Below are 25,384 nucleotides of genomic sequence, written 5' to 3' on the forward strand. Positions count from 1 at the left end.
AATGTTCAGTATAGGTTCATTCTTTCTGAAACTGCATAACTTTATATAAGGTCTACTCAGACATTAATAAGGTCCACTTAAATCTTGGGGGAGACTGCTATGGACCATACAATAAACACCACAATAAACCACATAAATAGTATAATTTAACAGAACACAATAAGTGCATACAAAACAGTGTTAACATCAACCACATACTTACATATATGAAATATATGACAAAAAGACTAGACACTTTTTAACGTATTATTATTATTATTATTATTATTATTATTAATAATAATAATAATAATAATATATTAATATATTACATCAGCAGATGTATATTTTGAAATTTAAGAAATTCTATTCATGTATATATAAAGACACACATGCCTCAAAACTACCCAACTTCAAGATTTGAAGCTATGCTCAATGCAAAACTACATTACAGAAACCCTAACCCTAGCACAGACCAAAACTTAGCCCTAATTTCATCCCCAAACGTAATTCTCCTTTAAGTAATTTAGCTTGATTAGTCAAACTAAAACTGTTTAAACAACCTAAATGTAACCACAAGCCTATTCCTAACTAAGTGATAAGGGGCTAACATACCACCAGTCGGAACCTACTGTACTGTTTAATATACTTAATAAAAACAAATTGAAGAGTTTGGTGCAATCAGCTACTATTGAGGATTGAAATGGTACCCAATAGCAAGCAATAGCAAGAGATAATATTTTGGCAAATGTACTGAAATTAATAACAAACCTGATTGAATGTCATGGTAACCCCAAACCGTATTAAAATCTTTTGTTTGATATAACTGATCTGATTTATTAACTGTTCACGTGATTCCTCTCTGTTCCTTATGTGTCTTCTGGGGACTTAATTTGCTTTATTTGATGGTGATATTATTGATGTTATTATCTTAATGATCTTACATTAGGAGAAATCAATACTTCCTGAATTGCAGACTTTTATGTTTTTTCTGTCCCCCTACATTGTTTATACTATTAATCATTCAAAGGAGAATTCTATAATAAAGCAGTAGTTGTTGATTCTGCTATTCAATTTTAGATTAATTCAGTTCAATTACTGGACCCAGTGGATTGAGTCTTGAAGTTTCAGACTGAAATCCAGGTGGGTCATGCAAGGCTTAGAAGAATTACTGTTGCAATTAAATGTAATATTAATAATAATATGTCAATAATAATAATAATAATAATAATGCTACTACTACTACTACTACTACTACTAATAATAATAATAATAATAATAATAATAATAATAATAATTACATTATTATGCTCCCATAGTTCTACAGATGTGATGTGGAGATCAATATTGAAAAAGGGTGTAAAACATTTAATAATAATAATAATAATAATAATAATAACAATTTGTTACAAATACATGTGATCCCCTGATTGTATTGCCCCTTACAAACATTAAACACTTGTGTAAAAAAATGAATGTCAACATCTTTATTTTAATTTTAAAGATCTTTATGGAACAACCTTCTCTGTACAAACATCTCCACATATATCAATTTAAACCATGACCATAATTACCACAGAGGATTTCAAGAGTGCTTTTATTTACAAAAAAGTGACTAAAATTCTTAATGTTACATCTTTTATTTCCTTTCCTTTTATTCTTACCCATAGGGTAATAGGTCCACAGTAGTTTCTGAGTGCATTTTACAACACACAAATCTAAGTTAATCATTTTCTTTCTAGCAAAACCAAATGACAAACACATAAACAAACAAACAAACAAACAACAACAACAGTAACAACAAAAACACTCCATGTTACAAAATGACAGAAATATGTCTACATTAAGTTCTCTCAGAAATACAGCAATATAGCTTTTGACATATCACACAATATATTTTCAAAGGCACAGCTTTGAATTTTTTAAAGGACTATATATAGGAAAATATATTTAAAAAATAATGTTCAGAAGAGTACCCAAATGATCCTTTTGGGTTATTAATGATCTCCCTTAGATGTTTTGTTTCTTGTTTTTCCAGTTACCACTTCCCTTCTGTGAAATTTAAGCATGGATGTCTGGCTGCCACAAACAAGAACAAAAGAAAAAAGTTAATGGATTGTTACAACAAAATATTAAGGCAATACATAAATTCTTGCAGCTTCCAATTTCGTATGAGGAATTAGTACAGTTGTTTGTTTTTGCTGTATGAGTGCATGTTGACGTTTGTTGGGGTCTGGTGGTGGTGGGAGGATCAGTAATACCAGAGAAAGTGTCATAGTTTAATTGCATTGACGTCAACCGTAGCTGAAAAATAAACCACATCCTGTAATAGGCACCCCGGGGCTGACATCAGCTGGCAGTGAAGTAAGCAAACACTGTTTGTCTAGGAGATCATCCAACATCCTCATTGGCCTCAAACGCAAAGTCAGGTGCTCAGCCTCCTCTTTGTGTAAACATTGCTTGTAGTGCTGAATAGTGTGTACATTCCTTGTGTACAGGACCTTAGTTGAGAATGCAAAGAAACAGCACATTTATCGGAGGTAAACTGAAACCACAGTCGGCTCCTCTTAATGCTTTGTTAAAGTAGAAAGGCACAGTTTGACCTGAAGGTGTGAGTTTACATGTAGAATCCAGAGAGGCAATCCAGACCGAGGGATAGGAAGGGAATGGTGTATTGTAAAAGACTTGAGTTCTCCACAGTTGCAGTTTTTTCGTTTTTTTTTCCACAGTCCATAGTGAAAACACAAAGGAGAAAAAAAATGTTGATTTGGTAAGTGTCCTTTGAATTGCAAGTGATGTTTGTTATTCCACATAAAACAAAATTACATCTCCCCGCAAACAATAAGTAAATAAACTTTTTTTGTAATTATTCTTATTATGATTTAATTTTACACATTTGTTTCCACTGTGTTTATGACGGGACCTCCAGAGTGTTTTTGGCATCCAGGTCCAATTGATGGGAGCCCCCTCATTCAGTATGTGTTGTCTTTCAATGAGAGATTCCCAGGAATGCTTTATTTGGCCCATCCTGTAGTGGCCTCGCCATTGATATACGCAAAGCCTGGAAAGTGTTGCACGTGGTCGTATTCAGAGTTCCTGCGGCTGGCCAGGGGGGAGTACACGTCTCCTGTGTTGCTGTATCTGGAGGAGTGCATTGGGGGGCTGGTATAGCAGCTGTTGGCCGATGGGACGTCAGGCCAGCGGGGCGTCACCGGGGTGGGGTGCAGCCTGGGTGTCCCGCTCATCAAACAGGGTTCCATCCGGGACATTTGACTGGGATACTGCAGCAGGGGAAGGAGAAAGAAAAAGTAATTTCATGATTTTTGGTTGTTTTGTAGAAAAATCCAAGCTAAAAATCCAACAAAAATCTACTATGGTTTTAAACTGTTAAAACAGGTGCTTACATGTGATACAAAATGTTAAATTAACTGTTGCAGAAGACTGAGATGTTTCCTATGTACACTGTACCATCACAAAATACATTACATTAAAACAATATACTTTTGTATGAAACCAGAATTATTTAATTTACATTACAATATATAAAACAACTGTTACAACTTTTACTTAAAAGTTTATTTTAATTAAAACATAATTAATAAGACTTAATATTATGATACAATGCATAATTTAGATATATTTAAAAGGAAGTATTCTTAAAGAAGGAATTAAGTCAGTGGGAAGAAAAACAAGCTGTATTGTCCCAATTATAGCTAAAAGCTAACAAGGTTGTGTATTTAATTCTGCTTACTAGTATTTTTGTTTCCTGGGGTAACAGACTGGTTACACTAACAACATAGATCTAAACCCTAACTTTGAAAACAAAACCCTTTGTCTTACTTTTCAGAATTAGCCTTTTTCAGATGTAATTTGAAGATTTTGTTCAGATCAAGGGAGCACTTTGTATCAAATTTAAGTTTAGCCAAAAAAAGTAGTAGTTCAAGTCTATCTTAGCCTTCTAAATATAAACAGTCAACAGTAAATTCTATTATGTGAGTGAGCAGAGTATGGAAAAAAACATAAATGTGGGTCAGAAAATTGCACAGAAAACTAGTGACTTCTTGTTCATGAGCAGTGAAGAGACCATTGAAAAACAATATTTTAATAATCGCCCCTTGCCCTGTTACTGGCCATCAGCTCAGCAAATGAAGCCTCTATTGAAGCTGAGAGGAAAAAAGTACAAAGTACAGCCATCTGCACGGATGCTTGCCCATACTGGCACAATCACCTTTCACACTACGTATCCGGTTTATGAAGAGTGCTTAAGCACGTTGGGTTCAAAACACTGAGGCCTACTGATCTTTTCCGAGCACAAAGGCAATGTTTGTTGGAGGGCCCTTGACAGGAAATTACCATTATAAGGGTCAACTCACACTCGCTCTTGCTAACAGTACACAAAACCCCTGAGCCTCTCTCCCTCCCTCTCTTTCTTTCTCTGTCACTCTGTTTTTCACACTCTTTCTGTCAGCCTCCCTCCCTTGCTCACTCTTTCTTTCTTTGCTAATTTAACATCTTGCATTTGGTTGTAGGCCCTTCATAAGACTGTAAGTGCTTCCTATCTTTCGAGATAAAAATGTAACTGGAGACTCTAACCAAAATAAACAAATAAACTGGAAAAAAATAATGTGTGTCCATATTATTATTATTATTATTATTATTATTATTATTATTATTATTATTATTATTATTATTAAGATGAAGAAGAAGATGAAGAATTGTTTACTAAGTTAATTAGATCTTGTTTTGTGACACAAACTACACAAAAATATAACTTTATTATAGTTCATAGAAACTAGATGCAGCATAGGAGTTCATGAGATGTGAACCATAATTGCAGCCAGCAGATTCACTAAGGACAGAATGGAGATCTACTAGGATAAACATTCGACAGCATTCCTACAGCATGAAAGTGTATTTTCTTTGAATGCTGTGCTTTAAATGATGTACAATTTCTCTGCAGCTGAGAGTGCAAGTCATTGTTAATTCAAAAGCAACATTTGCATGTTAATAGACTTGCTTTGGTTAACTCCTGCATTAAAATTCCTTTCTGATTTATGGGGAGTGTAAAATTCAACCTTCAAATGCAACTATGGAATTTACACGTTGCTGACACCAAACTGTGAATATCTAATTACATTATACTTCGTAAAACTCCTTTTATTAGGATACAGCATGGTGAAAACACACAAGATATTATGCAACAGAAAAACAGTTGAAAGTGCCACTTTTCATACATGACCTCACACAGCCAAGAGACCTTAGTAACATGTCTGCATTTGTGAAGTGTTGCTAGGATAATTCAGTATTGAATCTTTATAGGTCACAACAAATAATCTGTACTGGTCAATTCCTCTATATTTCAGTCAATCATATTGCATTTTTAATTTTTTGTATTCATTATATAAAACAGAATTTTGCAGGATGTCCGAGTATATTTGTAATGTACTGCTTTAATTTCTTGTCCGGTTACTGCTCTTATATTTTGTAATCATAAACCCTTTGTGGTGATACATATTGACAATAAAGATGACCTCCTTATTGTTAGTTTCTTATCCCTGTTGGAGTCTGTAGGCTTTACTCAGCATATGTCAGGACCCACACATCATCACAATCACACACTAGATCTAGTTATTACCCGTGGGTTAGAGATTCACAACCTAATATCACCCCAAAACCAGATGATTTCTGACCACTGCCTTATTACATTTGAGCTGCTTGGAGTAGCAACAGACACACAGGAGAGGAACATAGAAACTCATTGCCTAAATCCTACTGCTATTTGTAAATATACTACTCTGTTACCTAATGCTAGCTTTATCAAAACAGGATCTGTAGATTAATTATTAAATAATTTCAACAATGCACTAAGCACAGCTTTAGATACAGTAGCTCCATTAAGGACAAGACTAATTAAACAAATGAAACGCTCACCATGGTTTAACGAACACACTCGCTCGCTTACAACAGAATGCCGTAGATAGGAACGTAAATGGAGAGTATCAAAATTAGAGGTTTTCCTTATGGCATGGAATGATGTATAATAAGATACAAGCAGGCCCTGTCCTCTGTTAGGTCTGCCTACTACTCTAATTTAATAGAGACCCATAAGAATATCTTTTGAACACTTATTTTTAACACAGTTGCGACACTTACTAATCAGCAGGTAAATCTTTCAGAGGTTATCACCCCCATATCACCTGCAATGACTTTATGGATCATTTCAATAGCAAAGTTAATGGCATTAGAAAACAGATAGAACTGGAAACAAACACAAATACTATAGCTGATGCATGCAGTCCTTCACAGTCCCTGCCTACCTTGGACTCGTTTAACGCAGTAAATCATCAGGAATTAGTCTCCTTAATTAATAAAATTAAAACTACAACCTGCACACTAGACCTACTAAACTACTAAAACAATCTCTGCCATTAATTATTCACCTAATACACAATATTATTAATGCCTCTTTATCCTCAGAATCTGTTCCCGAATAATTTAAAATAGCTGTAATTAAACCACTTCTTAAGAAACCAATTGCAAGCTTTTTTAACTGATAATCATCTTTATGAAAAATTTAAATCAGGCTTCCGCTCCGGCCACAGTACAGAAACAGCCCTGTTAAAAGTATTAAATGACATGTTTCAGTCCTCCGACTATGCCACTGTTATTATTTTACTAGACTTACGTGCGGCTTTTGACACAATTGACCACCAATTCTTGATACACTGCTGAAACGTTATTGGCCTGTCTAACAATGTTCTATCATGGTTTAAATCATATCTGTCAAACAGACTCATGTGATTAATTAAGTGATTAATGAAAACCACTAAAATGTAACTGAGGTTAAGTTCGGAGTACCACAGGGTTCAGTCTTTGGACCTATACTTTTTTCATTGTACATGCTCCCTTTAGGTGATATCATTCGACAATATAATATTAACTTTCACAGTTACACAAACGACACACAATTATATTCATCAGTAAATCCTAACCATGCCATAGACATAGAAACACTAATCTGCTGTGTGTCCAGAGATTAAAACATGGATGACAAGTAATTTTCTTATGTTTAATTCTGATAAAACGGAAGTCCAATTTTAGGGGACAAAAATCAAACTGTTCATCATACACTGAAAAAACGGAATAATGATCATTTTAATTTCACCCCTAAGGAGATGGCATGAAACCTGGGTGTCATCTGTGACCTTAATCTATCCTTTGAATCACACATTCAGAATGTGTTGAGATCTTCCGTCCTTCAGCTTAGAAACATTGTTAGACTAAGACAATTCCTCTCATTATATGACACTGAGAAATCGACAAATGCATTTGTCTACATTGGATTACTGTAATGCGATTCTATCAGGCAGCACAAATAGACCTATTTCTGCACTTCAGTTAGTTCAAAATGCTGCTGCAAGAATACTAACTAAACCAACACATCACTCCAGCATTACCTTCTCTTCACTGGCTGCCCGTGAGCTATAGGATAGACTTTAAAGTTCTCTTACTGGCATTTAAAGCACTATTTAAAAGATCTCCATATTGAATACACTCCAAGTCGGCCATTGAGATCCCAGGAAGCCGGTTACTTAGTGGTCCCTAAAATACACAAGAAAACTGCAGGTGGTAGAGCATTTAGTTATAGGGCCCCGAAACTGTGGAACGATCTTCCAGCCAATTTCTTAGCCTTGAAATCACGACTGAAGACTCATCTGTTTAGTCTCTGTTTTTCTAGCACATAGTGCTGCCGGTGTGCCATGGACATGCAATGCACAACTGTTTTTGGAGATGTCCTGCATTGCATGACCAGTATCTGAGCACAATTGTCTTTTTGTCTTCTAGCAACAGCCCCCTCTGAGGGTAAGATGAGGCAAGCCTGACAAGCCACCCCACTACGGAAGGCTGAAGCACCCAAACCCCAAGGTCTGATGAGCCATCACCACCCAACGGCTGTTGATGGTTCAACCCCTCACACCCCTGAGGGCCGGTGAGAGGCCCCCACCAGAGGGAAGACCACAGCCAGCAGCACCAGTTAAGAACTTTCTGATCTCCTTGCTGCTGTAACAACTATACTGCCTGGAGGGGAGGCAACCATTAGGCCTAGGCCTTAAGCCGTGGATCCCCAGAGATTTATTTTCTCCTACATGCCATCCATAGGAGTTTTTTGTTTTTCTCTCCTCTGTGCCTAATGGTTTACTATTTAAATTTTCATTTATATTATTTTAGATAACTTAAACTGTTAATAGTCTATTTTTATTTTTACTTTATTCTATTATTTATATATTATTTTATTTTGCTGTACGTTTGTTGTATGTTTACCACTCTGTAAAGCGCACTGTGGCTACCCTGCAAAGGGCGCTATACGAATAAATTGATTGATTGATTGATTGATTGATTGATTGATACACAAATGTTATTTACTATATTTTATAATTAAATTAAATATTATGTTAAAACACAAGTACATATATAAGTACCTACAAGGGTGTAATCATATAATATCACCATCTTATACTGTTATAAGTTGAGGAAAGGTCAGCATTTAACCTCTCAAACTCAAATAAATCTCAGAATACTAGCATAATACTAATGGCAATAAGCAGGTACCCGACCAACAGGTCAGACAGCAGAAAATACGCCACATATAGACTGGCCGGTGCTACATTATTTCAAAGACAGTGGGACTCCTCTGTGGTGAGGTAGTAGTAGTGAAAGGTTGCTGTCTTGCCTGTGAGGAGCTGCGGTGATATGCAGGGTAGTGCAGTGGGGCGGTGATCCCCGCCTCATGGGGCAGAGTGCTGTACTGGCTCTGGATTGGATGGTGATGCTGGTTGGAGTAGCTGCCATAGTTGTACGCTCCCGTGTACCTTAAAGTTGTGGAACAAAAAACAGAGAAAATTGAATATTGAAAAACAAAAATACAACCACAAAAATAACAATAGCAAAATTACTATTATTGTGTCATCATCGTATAAGTCTGGAAAATACAATATATTACTAATAACAACACTTTTACCATACACACTACGGCTGCTACTAGTTTAACTAGTTTACCACTAATACTACTGCAAGAAGTACTACTACCACCACCCAAACTATGACTACTACTGTTACTTATACCATTTCTACTTCTTTTGCTATCACCACTGTTATTACTACTACTACTTAGTAAAAAACTAAGAAGAAAAAGAAGAAGAAGACAAGAGTGGATTGAGTGAGGTTAATACTTTTAAGAGTGTCCATGTTCAGCAAACTGGACAACAAAACTTTAATCAATTCAGACCAATTCAGCCTGAGTCTATTGTGCTGCAGCTATAATGTGTCCGTGTTCCCCATACCCATGCTCCTCCCTGTGTGGGTAGACTGGCATCCTATGAGCAGTGGAGGAGGGAGGGACATGACCGCTTCTCATGCAAGGTAGCTGCTGCCCGCTGTCGGCTGGGTTATTTCCTGCTGTTGTCACTGTGTACGTAAGGGACCAGGTATATGATTGAACAGCTCCTATTAAGAAAATACTTCATTTAAAAAAATAAAACAATGAAACAAACTCTCTATGTCTCAAGATCTATTGATCACACCAGTTAAAAAATAATAATTTAAAAATTAAAAGTCATTATTATATGTTTCCTTGTAATATCTTATAGTAATCACATGTGAAGGAGATCTCACCAATTTATTCGAGATAAATTCACACAAAACCTTTATTTATACAATATTAGAAGATCATACACATTTTAGGATAAAAAAATCATAGTGCTGACTATTTTCAGAGTGGCTTAGCTTTGATGCTAGGACAAGGGCAAAGGATTTAAACTAAGCAGAGAAGGAATGGGTCTGTTAATTCTATACTCTGGTTTACAAATCAAATTTTCCAATGTCAACATTCTCGAGCATCACTTACCTGTTGCAGCTGTAACACCTGTGTATTCTGGCGATTGGCTGTTGCCAGGAGACTGGGCGGCTGGGATTTCCACGGAGGTGACTGATTTTGCAGGAGAGTAAGGCCCTGGGGAAGCTGAGGGAGGGGTGGCCTCTGTCAGCATGATTTCTTCCCTTGTTTCTGCTGTGAACAAAAAATACCCAGCAATGAATACATAAAGAAATACATATATACATACATTTTAGCAGAAGCAAAAGTGTGCAATGAATTCTGAAACAGATCTGACTGGACACTGGTTCTGTCTGTCATTCGACATAATTTACAGACTCTGATTGGTTATGTTAGTTGGCCAATTATTCTGCTTCTCAGTAAAACAGCTGTGATGCGTGTGTGTTTTCTCTGATTGGTTGGGAAGGCTTGAGCGGGGGGATTACTGGTATTGGTTAAAATAAATACACAACAGATGCTAATGACACATGTCAGTTTCTCATACTCTGATTGGCCACAACAGACTGCAACATAAAGGATGCGTTTCCTAGTGTTGCACTTTGGAAGTGTGACATATATATCGGATGTATATTAAATGGGAGAACAGGAGACTTGCACATGCTCCACTCAACCTTACTTGTGCTTCCTTCCCCCTTCATGGCCCTCATTAGCTCATTGGCTTTCTCCTGGCAGTGAAGAGACTCCAGCAAGTACAGGACATAGTCGTCAAACATGAGGTGGATCAGGTGGAAGGAACCTTTTGTAAAGAAAAAAACAAAATCAGAAGCTGCCAAGACATCATACCCCTGTGTTTAAGATTTCTGCGAATAAAGCTTCTTTATCAGGATTTTGAAGGGAAAAGGATTTAAAAAAAAAACTAAACTAAACAAAACATTCAGATTGTTCAGCGGGATCACAGGGAGCATGAATAGTACCAGGTGCAGAATTTTCACAGACTGAAATAGTTCTCGGCTTCTCCAGCAGACCCAGATTACTTAGATTAGAGGCAAGCTTCTGCAAAGGGTCCCTATTATTGGCTTTATCTTTTTTGATTTAATTTTGTGTATCTTTGGTATTGTTGAAGAAACCCCCACTGGATGGAGCTTAGAGACTGCAATCATTGATTAGTTTGGAGGTGGTGGGGACACAAAACTAAACACAGAAGCTAACACTGTGTTTGCTTATAAAATTACTTTTAAATAACATTGTATTTTAGACTGCATATGCTTTACATTTTCTATATTCCATTGAAATATATATATGTATATATGTATATTCCTATTTTATGAAGTGGAAAAGTGTAAAGGTGAAAAACTAAAACTAAAAAGATAATGATAATATGAAAATAAATGTATTTGTATTCATTGTAACATAGTTTTAGAAGTTAATAGACACAGAGCAAACAAATCAAAATGTTGTAATAGTGTCTCTTTGCCACAATTCAGAGGTTCGGGTGTAAAAATGTGCAATTCTCTATTTAATCCCAAAGGTTTTATTTATGTTCTATTTATATTATTCACATTCAAAATTAGGTTTTTATCTTTTTTATTATACATGCATGCAGCTGTCTGTTACAATTTAGAAACTGCCCTTTCTTAATATCTTGAGAAAAAAACAACAATACAATTTCAATACTGGCACACAAAATAATCTCAGCAAATATGCAGACTGCTGTTTCACGCCAGATTGCAACTTTGACTTCAACAAGTTCTATTATAGATGCGATTGCAGAGACAATCCTTTTCTCCCCTTAAAATAAGGAGACCCTACTGCCGAAAATAGACATTTCCCCACGGCTGACCACAGCACTAAATTGCCAATGAAAGAAACAAGTGTACTGTGGTGGAGAATGACACAATCGCCATATTGTAATGGTCATTCCATTTGCCTGCTGCATAATAAACACTAACAGCTATTCACAAAGATCAGTCTGATACACGAGTGTCATAAAATGTTAAGATACACAGATTAGAAAGGGAGGGGAAGGGGGGGCGTCTATTGTTAATTAGCCGTTTTCATACAGGGGGCTGCTTTATCAAAACACTGCAACCAGCTGTGTCTTTGATATTCACAGACAGATGGAGGGGGTAAGAGCTTTTGTGCGGCCATGGCTCTTTCAGCTTTTCTGTCATACACTACTTACAAACACGTTACCGCTAAACAAGACTAGGCCCATACCATTATCAAATGACTGAAGATATCAAGTAGACCCAGCCTTTTTTTTTTCCTTTTACACCCATTTTCCGTTTGCTGGTGACTCTGTCTACAGTCTACATGCTAATGGACACTGATGTATGTTTTGAAGTTAACTTATGGTCATTCAAAAGGATTCAAGGTACAAGCTATTGAATGGATAGCAAGAGATGAAAAAATACCTAGAAGACGACCACATAAAAGATGGGAAGATACACTTTGCAGGCATGACATGGGAAGAGAAGCTGTAGTTCTAGGCCAGTGGAAACATCTTGATTATGTAGTGTCTCACGCTAAAACTTTACTTTCTACCTCACACCTTGCCTAGCAGAGAGCAGCCTGCACTGTCATTATGCACAGGAAATAATGTGTCACTTACCGAAGCTAGGGGCACTGTGCAAAGTCATATCCCTAATGACTCTTGTCCCAAAGCAGGACCACATTAAGAGGAACTGTTGAGCGACTTTCTTTAGGGAACCAGGTCTTTTTCCTGCCACCTAAATGGAGTACAACACATATAATTACCATCAGAAAAGGGAGAAAAACCATTAACCACTGGGAAGTCTTGGGTATGAGCCTTCAATATGAAACATGTAAACAATTTAATTTGCCCCTTAAGACCTCTCTCGATTTTCTTCATTGTGTGGGAAGTCAGGAAAGGTTTCCAAGGCAACAGAGTTGAACAATCACCATTCTCAGCACGTAATACAACATAATTTTACAAATGAAGAAATCATTAGGCGCTAAGATCTAAAACAACAAGAACAAGAACAAGAACAAACACTTGGGTACAATAATGAACCCATTGCATGCATTTAAACAAACCAATGGAAATGCTTTGCTCAGTAATTATCAAAGTAACATGTTATGATTATATGCTCGAAATTAGAAACACTTGGACACATGAAAAGATTTTAAACATTCAGCTATGTTAAAAAAATAGTTTAAATACCTTATTTTAATGAATATTGCAAAAAAGTATATATTTAACCAGCAATAACACCCTGCAAATACTTTAGATTTGGAAATGTGACAAATATTATAGTTTCACTTAGATGGAGTGTGTAAATGCTATTTTTATTGATCTGTCTTCATGGAAAGTTAATTATATATTATTTTTTAACTTTTGTTTCCTTGAGCATAAACCTTTATTGTGATTCAAGTGATTTGACATTAAATAATCTTTGGTTGCCATTTACTGACCTGTACAACACATCTGTCTACCATGGAGTCCAGCCAATCAATATATGATTCAATGGGTGACTGTTCTTCTAAAAGGTGGTCAAATTCCTGATACACTATGGTCGGGGGAAGGACAAAAACGTTAAAAACAAACATTTAGAACCAGGATCAAACATTTACTGATATTTGTCATCACATTCCAATTTTAGTTTTCAAACTACAGTGTTTTAAGTACCTATGCAATTACAATATTGATGGAATGCTCTTTAGAAATATTTTCTTAAACTAATAATTATAACCATTACACTATTAAAAATGGAAGGATAAAAACGACTGATAAGGATATGAGTTCAAAGTTCACTTTGAGAAAGGGTCTTCATGTGACTGCAGTACAACTTTGCACTTTGACCCTGAGTGGCCCAATTCAGAAGGCAACCTTGAAATTAATTTGAGATGCTGCCTGGGGTGTTGGAAGACAGAATCAACTTGTTTAACCTTTAAATCAACAGCACTAAAGCTTGACTTTCGTGGCCGTGGGAATTAATGCATAACAGCAGCCAGCAATGGAATCCAATCTGCGGGTGAGAGGGTTCAAAGGATTCACTATTTCTACCTCACAACCACCCCTCAATCTGTTTGTTTTCATAATAAAAGGTGGAATACATACTGTTTTTTTATCCTATTTCATAAAGTACCAAAGAGAAACACATGCACATCCAATGACTTTTAAGGTGCAAGGTACAAGAGTAAAAAAGGAGATGGTAGCTGCATATTTAGTATGTTAGCTACCCAAAATGTTTATTATAAGAAGACACAGCGTTCAACTTATCAATCTGCATGAGATCTTCTTTTTCGATTAAATTAAAGGTACTGAAATGTAATTCAATCTAAATTAAAATGAAAAAAATGAAGGAACACAATAATAAGGATATGAGGAAATCTTAGGAATAGCACTTAATCTAATAAAAGTGCATGCTGTAAATCATAATAGAGAGATTCCATATTAGACGACAAGTTCAATTCTGTGATTGAACTACATAACTACATAGATTGAAGTACAGGGAGAAGAGCAGTCAGCAGTCAGGGTTCCCTTTGCCCATCTCCCAGGGTGCTTGTGTTCTGTGGATTGTGCAGTATGAGTCTGAGGTGGGGTGTCTACTCACACTGTATGATCAGTTTTCTGTGCTCTTCTCGGGAGTCCTCCATCGTGTACAAAGTCTGCTTAGTGATACTGTTCAGATCTACGTTTCTCCAGTCTTCCAGCATCTGGAATGTTATATCCGCACTATGGATGACGGTTCGGGAGGCCTTTTGCAAACGGGGGGAAATCAGAAGCAAATTAAGCTAATTTCCTTTTCTTAAGACAATATTCTTGCCAAGATCACAATTAACATCATTTTCTTTGATTTGTTTATAAGATGCATGATTTCTGTGCAGTTTCTATTGGTTTAACATTTACATTTATTTGTTAACTAACATTATTACTTTCTACCAATTACCTGACAAAGATGGTTTAAAGATGTCTGCCTTCTTAGAATCTGAGAAAATCTTCTTGATACTAAGAAGAAAAAAGAAACATTCAGTTATGGTAGCAAACAACAACAAATATTTTGATAGAAATTAGTTTCTTTCCCTGGATCAGGTAACATTAACAGTGTCCACTAAAATAGTGTAGGTTTCTCAGAATAAGGTAAATGACACTGACTGGAAGTCATGTACTAATGAATGACCTGAAGAACCATACAATTGTAAAATGAGCAAAGTAGCTGTGTGATTGTTGGTAAATGCAATACATTCTGCCACACTTGTCACTATTGTAGTTGCTGTCATTTGTATCAACAGTGATTAATATATATATATATATATATATATATATATATATATATATATATATATATATATATATATATATATATATTCCAGATCTTGTTTAATATAGATTGTGTGCCACCCTGAATATATTAAAAGATGCATGTTTGAAAATAAATGTAAGTAATAAGTAAATAAAACCATAATAATAAAAAGCATAAGATGGTGTAACTGAAATTAGATGGTACAATACCAGCAAAAGGTTACTGGACTAGGCTATGCAATAAATATAAAAGGCACAAGGAATTACTTCAGTGCGTACACTCAAACTTGATGTTCCTTAAGTTCTCGGGCAGGTCATGCAGAGCCACCTTTAGCCATTCATCCAGCTGTTTGGCAAACTTCCGGATCACCTGAGTCAAGCTGGCAAGGGATTAAACAACAATTTTCCTTTTTAGTTTTGAATTGAATTGCTGTTATTCTTCTGTTACACTCCAGTGAGCGACTCCGATCTATCACATATAGCTAGAAGGAAAACGTTCACATTCCTAGGTGATGTTTTTGAGATATACAATCCTGACTGTGATATATCTAGCAAGTTTTGTGTGTGTGTGTGTTTCACCAACTGCAAAATAAAAACATAGTACTTGTTCTGCATTAGGTAGAAAGATTTTCAGCATACAAAAGCATTGGAATTTGTGGCTGTGGATCACAATTTGTGGACTTGTGGAGGGCGGGTCAAATTTTTGATTTGGGCAGCCAGTGTCTCTCAGATAAAGCAGTCTGGCAAAGTGCAGTAATAGGCTATTAAATTGCTGTGCCTAAACCAATAAGAGGTACTAACTGTTATGAATAAAACCTTGCATAAAAGTACCCAAGGCTTTGAGAATATGTGTCTATTACCCCTCTTTGAATTAATGTATTTAAACCTCACTCTGCAACCAAGGAATACTAGACCTGAGAATTATGGACTTTGTTAACCCAAAACCTCCATCCAATGCTCTGAAAGAATCTAAAAGCACTCCAGAATTAATCTGCTTGATTTCTTCACTTGATTTTCTCTTTTTTTCCCCGATGAATAGAATGGATTAAGAGACCTAAGAGGTCATGTACAGTGATTAATTTATAAAAAGCCATGCCCTCAGCCACTTTTTTAACATTATGCTGGGATACCTACACACCGACTTGCATATTACTTTTTGTAATATTTCTATGGGGGATACAAATGCATGTTAACAGCTCTGAATATCCCATACTAACGAAATATAGTCAGTTCTTCTAAACTAAACAGAAATACTACATTTAGCAGTCTAGATTAAACTGAATGTCGGTAATAGAGTATCCGTATTACAAAGTATTTAGTTTACAATTATACATATTTATATACAAACCGCTTAATATTTCAGATTGAAACTAATTACGCGCACATTGAAATATTTCACACTGATACATGCTTACATGTGATGTCATATTTAAACTATACATTTGCTTGTATTTCAAGTGTAACTAATGCGGTGCAGCAGAGGGGAGAAAACCCCCACATTTTGTGTTCAAATCCTCCTCAATTATCGTTTAAACAATGCGATTAATGAAACTGTTTGTATTCTGTTCTGTAAACCAATGCAATTAAATAAGTACGGACGAACTTAGTACTGCTACTCAAAATTGATGGCTATTCATTTCTGCCTTAAAAGGCCAAATGACAGACTTGGCTCAACAGTGAGCTGGAAGATAACCAACCTGTCTGGTAGGGCTTGTAAAACAGTCGGCATAAGAACTCCAGAAATGGCCTTGTAAAGTATAGAGTCACAAACGCCAACTATATTCACCACTGTGGACGAGCCCAAGACTGGCAGCATGTGCGGTGGCATTCCTTGCCAAAAGTGCAGCAGAAAACTTTGTACCTGCAACAAAATAAAAAATAAAAATGGAGGAAATGGAGCTCACACAAGGAGGCACACAAAATATATATATTGCAGGACTAAAATCCAAAAGGAAACACAGGATGCTTCAGTTGGTATGCTTAGCAAATCATGTCGTGAGTTGCTTTCTCTTTTTAACAATATGTATTTTAGTTTTAACTATAGCTATAGTTAGCTGATGTTCCTCAGATTAACAAATAACAATAACAACACCTCTGTGCAATTCAGTCACACAGGGGTCATGCAACATGACAGAAAAGACGTACCTCATCAAAATTTGCTCGTATTACAGTATCAAGAATCCTTTGACAGTGAGTTCTATACATCATAATGAATGTGGAAACCTGCACAAAAAAGGGACAATTTTCTCATGTTATTTGAAAATGATGTCATTCTATGATATAACTTATTTCAAACAGAACATTTGCTTCAGTTTTGTTATGCTAAAGTTTCACACACACGGTAGTTACATTTTATAAAACATGTAACTGAATTGTACTGAAGTTTAATCAAAATTAATCAAATTATAATGTGAAAAGAAAATTCCAAATATCAAATTAATCAATCATACAAATTCATAATTCAATGCCACTATGCATATGACATAAAGGGAGTGTTACAATGACTTATAAAGTAGAAAAGAGAGAAAGAAAGAAAGAAAGAAAGAAAGAAAGAAAGAAAGAAAAATCCTCACTCACAGTAATTTGCCCTACACTGAAGTATAAAAAGGGGGTGAATGGCATTTGTGCATAAATTAAGAAATTCTGCAGCTAAATCTTACACAGTTGGGCTCCTGCACAGAAGAGAAGGAATAAAGGAAGAGAGGCCAGCTGGGTATTTAAGAGTCTGTTTACCTTCTCTTCTGGCAGACTCGCTGGCAGATTTAGATCTTTGACATTTGGAAACTCTGGCAGAAGCGTCCCCAGTTTGGAGCGTGGTGAATATGCCACTGTCTGCTTAGTGACCTCCTTCTTTCCTGTCTCGTTTACCCAAGCTGCCCCTTTCTTGGAGTACATAACGTCATAGTACTGGGAGCTCTCCTTCACTGCGATCCCGTAGTAATGGTACCTAATCCATGCATGAGGAAAACAGGGAGACATTCATTTTAGACTTCTGGATAATATTATATAATTATAATGTACTTATAATTATTAAGTAAAACATAATGAAAAGCCCTCTTCATGAATCTCCCATGAAGTGTGTAATATTTCAGAACATCAAATTAATATATATATATATATATATATACACCGATCAGCCATAACATTATGACCACCTGCTTAATGTTGTGTAGGTCCCCCTTTTGCCACCAAAACAACCCTGACCCGTCGAGGAATGGACTCCACTAGAGCTCTGAAGGTGTGTTGTGGTATCTGGCACCAAGACATTAGCAGCAGATCCTTTAAGTCCTGTAAGTTGCGAGGTGGGGTCTCCATGGATCAGACTTGTTTGTCCAGCACATCCCACAGATGCTCAATTGGATTGAGATCTGGGGAATTTGGAGGCCAAGTCAACACCCTGAACTCATGATTCATCAGACCAGGCCACCTTCTTCCATTGCTCCGTGGTCCAGTTCTGATGCTCACGTGCCCATTGTAGGCACTTTCGGCAGTGGACAGGGGCCAGCATGGGCTGCGGCTACACAGCCCCATACACAACAAACTGCGATGCACTGTGTGTTCTGAAACCTTTCTATAAGAACCAGCATTCACTTTTTCAGCAATTTGAGCTACAGTAGCTCGTCTGTTGGATCGGACCACACAGGCCAGCCTTCGCTCCCCACATGCATCAGTGAGCCTTGGCCGCCCATGACCCTGTCACTGGTTCACCACTTTTCCTTCCTTGGACCACTTTTGATAGGTACTGACCACTGCAGACTGGGAACACCCCACAAGAGCTGCAGTTTTGGAAATGCTCTGACCCAGTCATCTAGCCATCACAATTTGGCCCTTGTCAAAGTCACTCAGATCCTTACGCTTGCCCGTTTTTCCTGCTTCTAACACATCAAGTTTGAGGACAAAATGTTCACTTGCTGCCTAATATATCCCACCCACTGACACTGGTCATAATGTTATGGCTGATCGGTGTGTATTTATATATATATATAATATGCAGCTAAGGAATACAACATGAATTTGTTTCCTTTAAACACAGACAATATTGCACCAATTCCTCTTTACTTGTCAGGAATGGCCTCTGTTTTGTCCATTACTGCTCAAGTCCGGGGGGGATCCAAATAGTAAGTCAGTAACAGTAGGCAGTGCAAGAGCAAGGGTAATGCTTACTTTGACTGGCCTCTTGTTCCTAGTCTTCTTGTTGTTAACTGTGGGAACTGTTGTCGTATTATCTGTATAAATAACAAAAACGGTTAAATAATGACTTGGTTAGCATTTTTCTCCTGAGGTAATGACGTGTTATGTCTTGTTCATTGCAGGCACATTGAAATACAATGCTCAAAAAAATTAAGGGAACACTCCAAGTTCAGAAATCAATGTTAAGTGTTCCCTTAATTTTTTGAGCAGTATACTTGTCAATACGGGCTTCATAAACGGAAATGGTGGTTATGTCATCATTTGTATAATGAAGCTGTATATGATGAGCTATTTTATTATTATTATTATTATTATTATTATTATTATTATTTATTTATTAGCAGACGCCCTTATCCAGGGCGACTTACAAAACATACGAGCATTATAAAAGTGCAATACAGTCTAGAATTACAGATCAAAGCAAAGCACACTTAGTTATGTTAGTCATTAAAAACAAATGCTCTATTTTGTTGCAAATTTAAAGAAATATAATATATGTAAAGGCAAGTGTGTGGAATTCCATCAGGCTTTTCAGCAAGTTATCTATGTGTGTATAGGGCCTCGTATGTGATTACAAATATATTTTTAGTTGTTACACCCACTGACAAAATTGCCCACTTAAACAAATATAAATCCCTTCCAGAGGGAAACTTTGTCAGCAGATTCTTTAAGGCAGATTTTAAGGATATTATTTTTCCCTGTATAACTTTGGCACCTTGGAGAAATGTCTATACACTTGCCCAGAGTCTCCTTGCATCGATTCTTGGTGCAAAACTTTAGCATATAGTCAAGCTTTCCATTGTTTAAAATAAAAAAAGGAGAGAGCTGTGAAGTTTCTGTCCGGCTGTTTGATAAATGAGCAGACGGGGAGGCAGCCCTCGTGCTTTTTGTCCTGAGTCAATGAAGCTTTCCTAAAGACACCCCATGCTGTTCCAGCTACTGATCTAACATTCCGCAACATCTCGGCCTTCCAAATTCCCTTTAATTAGACATTAATCCCAACCCCTCTCTTTTTCAATATCCTCAGACAGGAGACTGAAGTGGGGAGGGGGGAGCTTCATGGGGCTGTGGGAACAGGAACAGCAGCGCTCAGCCCAGTAGTATTGGAATTTGCACTTTGCATGATTTAATATTGTCTCTCTCCAGCTGGATTTCAAAAGGCACCTCGCCACTCGTCGGCATTGCCTTTTCTGAGTGGCTGCTGGCCGAGCTTGCATCTGCAGGTGGAGATGAAGTCAGGTGCTCATGGGGGAAATTTGGGGCAGGGTGCGAGGGACTAAAACTGCGATGAAATGGATCTGATGGGAATAGTGTTACTGTTATCGATAGGGTGGAATTCATAAAAATACTGAATAACTAGGCCTAGATTTGAGTGCTTCAGGGGACCTCTCATTAACACCATAAGGACTGTTCTATATAGTTATTTTAAGGGGGAGGCTGAGGATTTTAACACAAGAACTCCAATTTTTGTGTGTGTGTGTGCTGTGGTTTGTAAATGATAGTTGCATAATGAGAGACAAGGCATGCACTTCCTTCTGCCATGTTTACCACTTCTGCCATTTTGTTTTATCGCCCATTCCAAGAAATCTAAATCTTCCTGAAAAGCAATCTTCAAGCACTCCACAGAGCAGATTGCATGCCACAACATGGTTGCAGGATGTCCCAGAGGGAATGAAAGGTTACAGAACATATGTACACAAATCCAAAATCTGATGGTATTTATTTTATGAAGAATAAATATTCCACTATATGAGTGGGCCAGTAGGACACTTAACTTGCAGAACACACTTCTAAAGAAACTGGCTTTTGAGCATATAGCCTACATATTATATATTATAGTCATACATGAACATCACCACAGCTAGACTTTTATCTGATGTTGTATATTAAACCCCTTTTATAGTATTAGTTTAATTATATGTGTGAGTTTGTGTGTGTAATTATTTTGAATATGTGTTTAATAATAAAATCATGATATATTTCAGCCTCCAAACTCTGCAAAACTGGGAGCTTTTCATTGTACCTACAAAATAGACGATTCCCAACCAAAGCGTAAAAAAAATAATTCACACTTCAATCAACTGGATTAATTGCAATTATACAATTATGCCATACAATGTTCCCTATAATCATTATGATACCAAGGTTAATCAGTTTCACATTAATATAATTATCCTGCCAAGCTGAGGTTTCACTGAGCAAAAGAAAGTACCAAACTACAATCATTTACCAATGAGAGCTAAAGATCTAAGATTTGGTGTTATAATTTCTTCATTGGGAACTTAACAGTTTAATTACTAGCAGCAATTTTGTCTTTGCTTGGTGGCTGGTTGAGAGTGCCTCTCCTTTTACTAGTGTTTTGTAACTTTAAAGTTAGTGTATGATTATGTTATTGTGTCCTCTGTGAAGAAGGAATATAGCCTGTTTGGCAACAGTATTAATTGGTGACTGTAGGCCTTGTGTATTAATGTGTTACTTAAGAGATCTTTAGTTTAGGGAGATTCCTACTCTATGAAGCCATTTAAAAGACACCACAATCCAAGGTGATATATACAATTTTACAAGTCTTAATATATTATGTCGGTGCATACCCAAATTAGCTATCCACGGATTACAGTAAATAAAATTAAGTCATTTTATTCATTTGATTGTGCTCTCTGAAGACCAAACACTAACACCTTGTAAGTGTGTTAGAAATCACAAAATATACACATACTGAAGCTTCCTAACATGCTTAAAACAATTCCCAAGCCAAGGCTTTCTCAGTCCACATTTTATTGACATGCCAAAGAGCTCTTTAATTCTGGTTCACCTAAACCCGAGCATTATATTCACTGCCAAAAAACCTATTTATTGATGTTCAGCTCAGGCCAAGTCGTATAAACAGACTAAGAAGCTTTATGTTGCCAACCACTTACAAGAATTCCATGTATGCCCGTTTTATCTTTGTAAAAGCTGGCACAAACAGCAGAGCAAGCAATCGTAGCCTATTATTTAACTCGGGCAATTCTCAGGTCTTACCTTCCCGAAGCTTGCAGCGTTAACAGGCTGGGTGTCATTCTTCTCGCAGAAGTCCAGGTAATGCATGTACAAGGCGCTTCGAGGGATGCACACCCCCTCGGCAATCTCATAGTTTTCTTCAAGCCTTCAAAAGAGAGCACATTATCAGCTTGACAATGACCTCATAACACCTTCTGCTTACACTGAAGTCATTGCTTGAAAAATGTATTATATATATATATATATATATATATATATATAATGAGCAAAGAAATAAAACTAAAATTTTGGATATGAAACCACTAGAATGTCCTCTCCCAGGTGTCTATCATCAGCTGCTTCATTCTGCAACAATTTTTGGTGCTTTGGATGAGCTGTTGGCATCTCTCCTGACCTATATTCAAAGCTCTCAGATTGGTGGGTTTCCTAGCAGCCAAGGCTTTGGTTTTTTTCTTTAATCCACCCATACCATATGAATATGTTGCAGGGCAGGCGATTTCTGAACTTTTCCTATGTTTATCATGTTTCTACTTTTCCTTTTTGAAATTGCTGATGTTGACTTTTCCTTGGAGTTCACATTGTTCACATAAAGATATTACACTAACACCAATATACAACCAGCTGGTACTGTTCAAACCATGTCTTGGTGCTTTGCCACAGTGAAGTTTCTTTCAAACACATAAACACTGATACAACACACGGTTCGTTGAAGGCCCCTCATTTTCAAATCCATATGGGATATTCTGGTGTCTGCTTAGGAAAGTATGATGTTTTTCACATGCTTGTTCTATATTGCTAAGACCTCTTCTGAACTTTAGCAATTGGAGGAAAAGAGGCATCATCCCAAATGACCCAAATATCTGCCTAATATTTAAAGTTTACATATTAAAAAGCAAAATTAAACCAACAAACAAAAAAGAACAACACCGACCAAATGACAAAAACAACAACATTAAATGTACATTATACATTGCAATGGTAATGCAGTATAGTATATATATATATAGGTTGCAAAAAAAGCATTGTAGTTGATTACATCTTAATATTGTAAACCTTGCAGTTCAGCTTGGCTAAGGGCATCCCACCAAATACATTAACCATATTATAAGGAAATAATCAAATCATATGGAATAATAATAATAATAATAATAATAATAATAACAATAATAATAATAATAATAATAATAATGAACTTAAATAAGGTCAAGGGTTTAGTACAGATCAGTACAAGGTCTAATCTTAACCTTGTGAACTTTGTTGGCAGCTATAGATAAGAAATTATAATAGGTTCAGTCCGATTTCCCTGGGTTCTGTTTGACTGGTTTGACATTCCCCATCAATCATGACATAATAGCGAACTACAGTCTCCCAACAACCGCTGAATCAAAGTGGCCTGTCTACCAACCTGTAAATTGAAGCGTTAACATGCACATGTAGAAATGCTAGTTTGTTTACACATGCTAAATAAATTATCAGCTTCATATTCCATATTGGTCAGTGTTATATAACCTGTATTTTACAGACGATAAACATCTATTGCATGTAAAATCTTGCTTTAAATATATAAAATACACAACATGTAAAACAATTTACTAACCAAACACTACAAAAACACACCAAAAATAATCCTTTAACCTATAAGAAAACCAACTTGTATAAACAGCATCACTTTCAAATTTCAGGTATATGGGTATTGTTTGTTGATCTTATTAGTGACATTGATTTTCTCTGATTAAACAAAATCATATGTATGTAGTATATATTTATGTAGTAGCTTATATCATGTTTATGTATATTGGTTTAAAATCAGTTATAAAACATATATATTAGTACTTCTCCTGCATAAAAACAAAATGAAATTATGATGGAAAGTGGAAAGACGGTTCAAGTAGAAGGCTTATAAAAATATTTCCAAGAATGGTCTAATAAAGCTATGACTAAAAAACAGCTAACGTAAGAGAATAATTTATAACAATTTACAATCATTTATTATAATTTTGTCTTATGTTTCCACATTCAAATTCAAATTAATTATTTTTTTGGTTGTTTTTTAATTTAAGTACTTTACACAATACCTCCTGGTATGATTGAAAACTACAGGTGTTTTGCATATCCAAATGTCCCTTGAAGAAATTAAGCCAATTGTGAATGAAAGCATATTGCATTGAAGAGCTAGATGGTGTGCAAACTTTTGTCTGTAAACTGTGTCCTGCTGGAATATTCTTTCATATAAATACTAATTGGCAACAGGTGGCCTTTTGAGCCTTTGTCTAACAGAAGGCATTGCAATGTAACCACTGGTTCACGCCATCTAATTTCCCAGTTATTAGAACTGGAATGGCACACATGGAATTTGCCTTCATAAAAGGTAGAGTAATGCTTTGTGGGCTTGCAAAGAAACACAATCGGCTCAGATACAATTTACTGGTGTCACCAGCTCTTTCAGACACACTTATTAAGGCCTGTGAAGCTAGGTTTCTAATTGGTACGTCAGTCCCACTAGATACATAGGCACAGCCACAGTGTGTATCTTATTATTTCTAGCACCTAGCCCTTTTGCAATCTTTATTTGGTCATAAATGTACAATATCATCAGCAAAAGAAAGTTAGTTCATATCTACCATCCTGTCATTCATCCATTCAAACCATGTGTATGTAGTAGTAATAATAATAATTATTATTATTGTTATTATAGATTACTAAACTTTATGAAAATGTAATTTATATAATATCTATTTAAGTTTTGTAAAACTGTGACAGCGATAAAGAGCTTGACTACCAACTTCATTGAACAATACAACATTAATCAAAGACTTATTATAGGTCCTCACAGAAATATTATAACATCCCATCAATACAAAATAATGTTACTGCAACACTGTATACATATTTAACATAACATACATTTTGACAACTATATTATTTCCCATTGATTATTGAATCTGGCCTTTGCTTAATAAGCTGTTTGTGATGTTATTGATATTGCTGGGGGTGGGAAAGAAAACTTTTTAAACATATAATTTCACATTCATATGTAAAATTATGGACTGAAAAACAAATCCTTTATTTCCCCCAAAATATAGCATTGAGACGACTGTAAAATTAAGAGCCATTAA

At 36.1% G+C, this 25,384-nt stretch overlaps 1 protein-coding gene across 2 annotated transcripts in view; it reads right to left on the reverse strand.

The window, feature by feature from the left end:
* Nucleotides 1-1,451: 1,451 nt before the first annotated feature.
* Nucleotides 1,452-25,384, reverse strand: part of rfx4 (regulatory factor X, 4) — a 29,545-nt gene continuing 5,612 nt past the window's right edge. The window contains exons 4-18 of one of the 2 annotated variants that reach the window (XM_066705414.1): nt 22,290-22,413; nt 19,242-19,303; nt 17,811-18,024; nt 17,223-17,300; nt 16,775-16,938; nt 15,357-15,457; nt 14,725-14,783; nt 14,389-14,533; nt 13,247-13,341; nt 12,423-12,540; nt 10,488-10,607; nt 9,884-10,045; nt 9,321-9,483; nt 8,711-8,849; nt 1,452-3,260 (exon numbers count right to left, since the gene is read on the reverse strand). In XM_066705414.1, coding sequence (XP_066561511.1) covers nt 2,994-3,260; nt 8,711-8,849; nt 9,321-9,483; nt 9,884-10,045; nt 10,488-10,607; nt 12,423-12,540; nt 13,247-13,341; nt 14,389-14,533; nt 14,725-14,783; nt 15,357-15,457; nt 16,775-16,938; nt 17,223-17,300; nt 17,811-18,024; nt 19,242-19,303; nt 22,290-22,413 — 2,011 coding nt within the window. In that variant the 3' untranslated portion in view covers nt 1,452-2,993. Of the gene's footprint in view, nt 3,261-8,555; nt 8,850-9,320; nt 9,484-9,883; nt 10,046-10,487; nt 10,608-12,422; nt 12,541-13,246; nt 13,342-14,388; nt 14,534-14,724; nt 14,784-15,356; nt 15,458-16,774; nt 16,939-17,222; nt 17,301-17,810; nt 18,025-19,241; nt 19,304-22,289; nt 22,414-25,384 lie in introns of those variants that run through there. The other variant, XM_066705413.1, reaches the window with a different exon arrangement.

Source organism: Amia ocellicauda, chromosome 5 (genome assembly GCF_036373705.1).
Source record: "Amia ocellicauda isolate fAmiCal2 chromosome 5, fAmiCal2.hap1, whole genome shotgun sequence".
Lineage (NCBI taxonomy): Eukaryota > Metazoa > Chordata > Actinopteri > Amiiformes > Amiidae > Amia > Amia ocellicauda.